This window comes from Musca domestica, unplaced genomic scaffold (assembly GCF_030504385.1).
Source record: "Musca domestica strain aabys unplaced genomic scaffold, Musca_domestica.polishedcontigs.V.1.1 15, whole genome shotgun sequence".
Classification (NCBI taxonomy): domain Eukaryota; kingdom Metazoa; phylum Arthropoda; class Insecta; order Diptera; family Muscidae; genus Musca; species Musca domestica.
Window position 1 is genome coordinate 12,788,247 of NW_026712207.1, and position 3,993 is coordinate 12,792,239.

The 3,993-nt window shown below is 33.3% G+C and overlaps 1 protein-coding gene across 1 annotated transcript; it reads right to left on the reverse strand.

The window, feature by feature from the left end:
* Positions 1-1,292: 1,292 nt before the first annotated feature.
* Positions 1,293-2,078, reverse strand: LOC101899988 (cuticle protein 19-like). Its single transcript, XM_059119835.1, has 3 exons — positions 2,052-2,078; positions 1,591-1,716; positions 1,293-1,529 (listed from the first exon to the last, which is right to left on the reverse strand). The coding sequence occupies exons 1-3, from the start codon at positions 2,076-2,078 to the stop codon at positions 1,293-1,295; spliced, it is 390 nt and encodes a 129-aa protein (XP_058975818.1).
* Between the last annotated feature and the right edge of the window lie 1,915 nt (positions 2,079-3,993).

Consider the following 3,993-nt stretch of genomic DNA (forward strand, 5'->3'; position numbering starts at 1 on the left):
CTAGTCACATTTACCCATAAATTTGTGCCAAATTTGGTATTTTAGAAGATTTGATAGATGACAATCCTTCAAGTATAAAATTACGGCCTTACCCACCTTATGGTTTTTTGATAAGTTTAATTGCTTTATACGAAAGGTCTTACTGATATTTGTAGTTTAAAGTGGAACACGCTTTAATTCAGATACTTTTATATAAAAATGTTTTCTTCACCCTAAGGCGGAGGTAATTAAAAAATTGGCCCGGCCTAACCAGTTACCAGAAGGAGTGGACCGATATTGTCCATCTTCGAACTCAATCCAAGTTTGATAATAATATGATAATATATGTACCAAGACTAAATCGGATACTGCCTTCAAGAGTTATCGTGCGCACCAGCTAGCCAGACGGATCGCTAGGTCGACTAGAAATGTCCTGAAACGGATTAGGTCCACCAAGACCTAGTGTCTAAAGCCGTTAATTCAAAAAGACATTATTTTCATTTTTGTATATAAATTTTGAAAGTAATTTTCATAGAATCTATAGCACCATATATCTGGCTTATTCTTAGATTTGTAGTAACATTTTGTGTAGAATATTTTTTCTTTTGACATCTTTCGCCTAAAATAAAATGTTATGTTACCTTATGTTAAACTTTTAAGCCGACGATACAAGTATATTCTATTCTAGCTCTACTTTTATAATCTGCTGATTTTCCCGTAATTATTAAAAATATGACAAAACATTCCATTACAGGCCGCTATAACAATATATACTGGCCCAGACTCCGTCATTTTGTGGCCTCTCATTAAATATTATATTACAAACTTTCCAAGTTTTTTTTTATCAATAACTTCGCAACAGCAATTTAACATTTTTTATGTTACTGTTTGCGAATATAACCTGTTAATAAAAAGACCCATATCAACCCCTCTTCTGCTCATTTTCATTTAGCCGTATTTCAGATATTTCTAAACCATCTATATCACACACGATTATATTAATTTTCTTATTTAGTGAATTCCTGGAAAAACATAAGCTCACTACAAATATTATGGCATATATTTTTATATTTTATTTTTCGTTTTAACCTCTGCCATCGAGAGAGAGACACACAAAGATGGGATATATTTACATAGGGATAAATATTTACATTAATTCTTGAACATATATTTGGCTACATAAGTATATAATACAAAAGTTATCATGGTTTTACAACATACCCATTTCTTATATATATAAAGTTCGTAAACATAACTTAAAACACTTAAATACTTCGATTTTTAAAAAATGAATTTTCGATATTAACTAATCATTAATAATGATGATCGTAAACCGGAGCTGGATGGTCAGCCGGTCCGGTTTTGTGAACAACCGCATTGAAGCCATTATGATCATCTGCATTATAGTCCACAGTACGCACCGAACCATCGGGTTCAACCAATGAATATTGACCCTTGACTACATCACCATCACGCTCTTCGGTTTGGGATTTAATGTCGCCTGTGTGGGGATCCTTGACGCCATAACTGAAGGAATATTTAGGATAGGACTGCAAATAAAGATTATTTTTTAGATATTTAATAAAAATGAATGAAATAATGTTAACTCACCACAGGCTCTACATGGCCATGAACAGGAATTGGTGCTTCTGCCAAAATCGCCCCATGATCATAATGTTCAATAGGATAGGGAATTGCCTGCACCGCAGCAATGAATAAGACTAGAGCGATGAAGTACTACAAAAGAAAAACGAATACATTCATTATTTTTTATTGTTGAATTCGAAATAAAAGAAGATTTTGTGAGATTTTTTAATTCTACCGTTTATGAGATATTTACCACAAAGAGTAAACCGATTGTTCTCATCCTCTCTACTGTCATCTTCTTACTCTAAATATTTGGATGTGTGAAGTTGGAAAAAATTGATCGAAACCTGGATTTGCTTTCAATTCATTCGTATTCAGAACTCTTTGGATACTTTGTTCTATATTTACACACCCTCTTATCGAAATAAACATTTGTAAATTTTTTTGAATACCCTCAGCAAAAAATTCATTTTCCATGCTCTTACCGATCGTTCAATTCCAATTTTTACCATTTCGTAGATTTCTCTATAATTCGTAACCTTGAAGTATACATTTCAAAATCCCGGTTAGATTTTGACTGTAACATTAGAAGACTCGGTATCAACGTTTTGAGCATTTACGTTGCAAATAAGCTAAGTTTAGGGGACAAATTTCCCCTCTTCAACATTAGTTAAAAATTGGAAATCCTTACACTTGGATATATAGTTTGTCCGCAATATTCGTGATAACAATGCAAGGATTATTTAGGGAGGAAATTTTAAGCCAAATGGGTCTTGATATGACTTTAATGTTTGTGAATTTTGGCGTTTAGATAAAATAGGACTTTGAATGTTTTCCGGGACATATAGTAGAATTTGTGAAAGGAAGTTCTTACCGTATTTTAAATAAGGATTCGATTATGGATTAACATTTTCGATCAAAATAGTTCTCGAATTGCCTCAATTGCTCGAATTGCAATGAATCTTAGTTCGGGGAAATCCTCCACCCCCCTCTACATAAGATATTTTTCAATGTTATAGTTCAAGTCGCCGATATAGATGTCTCCTCTTTTTATATCCTCCACAAACTATGGAGGGTATGTTAACTTTGTCATTCCGTTTGTAACTCCTCGAAATACTCATGTCAGATCCAATAAAGCACATTTATTGTTGATCAGCCTACAATTCTAGGGCGATTTAACGAATTCCGTCTGTATGGCTACCTTTGTAATCACGCTATCTTTCATCGAATTGAGATAAGCAGGTTAAGTTCGTAAGTGAGTCATGTAGATCCATGTTTCATATAGCCCCAAATAACGGTAACACCCAATATTCGGTATTTTGGCGATTTTAGCGAATTTTTACCAGAATTGTTTCAAATTTCGTAATTGAAGTTCGTAAGAAAGAAAACGAGTTCCCTTGTAGCACCTCTATAAGAGATATCAATTGAGACGTATTTTTTAAGGATCTTTTTTTAATTTTTTAAGTTCCTTCAAAACTATGGAGGGTATTAAATACGGATTTTTTTTTTTTAATTTTCAATTTCTTTCAAAATGGTCGAGGGTATTAAAAGTTCGGCCCTGTTGAACATGGCTGCTTTTTTACTTGTTTCAAAATCTAAAGAGTATTTTTTTAAGAAATTGAATTTTGTCACTCTTCACGGACAAGAAAAAAAAACCCTGTTTACATTGGTCCTTCGAGCCGAATTAAACTACTTGCCACAAAAATAGTTATGGGCGCGAATGGGTACATCCCTATATTCGGTATTTTTATTGATTTTAGCGACATTACTTACTGGATCTTTTTCAAATATCGTATTTGAAGTTCGTAATGGGCATACTACAGCCTATGAGAGAAAATTGCGTATACAGGTCCATGTCTTCCCCATATAACGGAACCTTCCTATATCCGGTATTTTGAAAATTTAGTGACATTATTAACCGGATTTATTTAAAAATTCGTATTTGAAGTTTCTAAAAGGTACCACAATCTATAACAGAAAATTATCTATGCAGACCCAGGTTTTCATATAGACTCCATATATCGGTACCTCCCTGTATTCCGTATTTACTGATTTCAGCGACACTAATCGCCGGAATTGTTTCTATTTGGTATTTGAAATTCGTAATGGTTATACAGACATGACAGAAAATTGTCTATGCAGGTCCAGGTCTTCGTATAAGCCCCTAAATATCGGTATCCTCCTATCTCCGGAATGTTTCAAATTCGTATTTGCACTTCAATATGAGTTATATAGCCTGTGACAGAAAATTGCCTATGGTAGCTCACGTCTTCGTATGGACTCCAAAATAACGGTTAACTCCCTATTTTCGTTTTTAAGATTTTAGCAGAATTATTAACGCATTCTATTATTTAGTTTTATTATTTATTTATTTATTATTTTTATACCTCCACCATACTATGGAGGGTTATTCATTTTGTCATTCCG